Here is a 378-nt window from a genome sequence, read left to right as displayed (position 1 = left end):
CGAATTCCAAAACACTTACTATTTCTCTGCTTTTAAAACTCGAATCCCAAAACATTTACCTTTTTTTTCCATCTTTAGAAAATCGAATCCTTGAAACACTTACTATTTTTCTCCTGCTTTTGAAAACCCAAATCCTAAAATATTTCTTCTGCTCTTAAGAAAATCGAATCCTTGCAATACTTACTATTTTTCTGTTTGTTCCTGAGTCCTCTTCCCTTGCTCTGGTTGGCCGCCCCGGAGAGAATCAGGAAAACCAGCAGCGGCACGATAAAGGAATTCATATCTGGGACTTGGAATGAAGGAAGGAGAAGGAGAGGGAGGCGAAGGATCCTTCAAGAAAAAGGCTTCGTTGGGGATGAAGGATTGAGAGAGAAAAAG

General features: G+C 39.9%; 1 protein-coding gene across 1 annotated transcript in view; it reads right to left on the bottom strand.

Annotated features, from left to right (window-relative positions):
• The window catches only part of LOC119586692, a 4242-nt gene extending 3864 nt beyond the window's left edge, over nucleotides 1-378 (bottom strand). The window contains exon 1 of the mRNA XM_037935422.1: nucleotides 185-378. Coding sequence (XP_037791350.1) covers nucleotides 185-281 — 97 coding nt within the window. The 5' untranslated portion in view covers nucleotides 282-378. The remainder of the gene's footprint in view (nucleotides 1-184) is intronic.

The sequence above is a fragment of the Penaeus monodon genome, chromosome 21 (assembly GCF_015228065.2).
Source record: "Penaeus monodon isolate SGIC_2016 chromosome 21, NSTDA_Pmon_1, whole genome shotgun sequence".
Taxonomy (NCBI): Eukaryota; Metazoa; Arthropoda; class Malacostraca; order Decapoda; family Penaeidae; genus Penaeus; species Penaeus monodon.
This window is presented reverse-complemented; position numbering and strand designations above follow the sequence as displayed.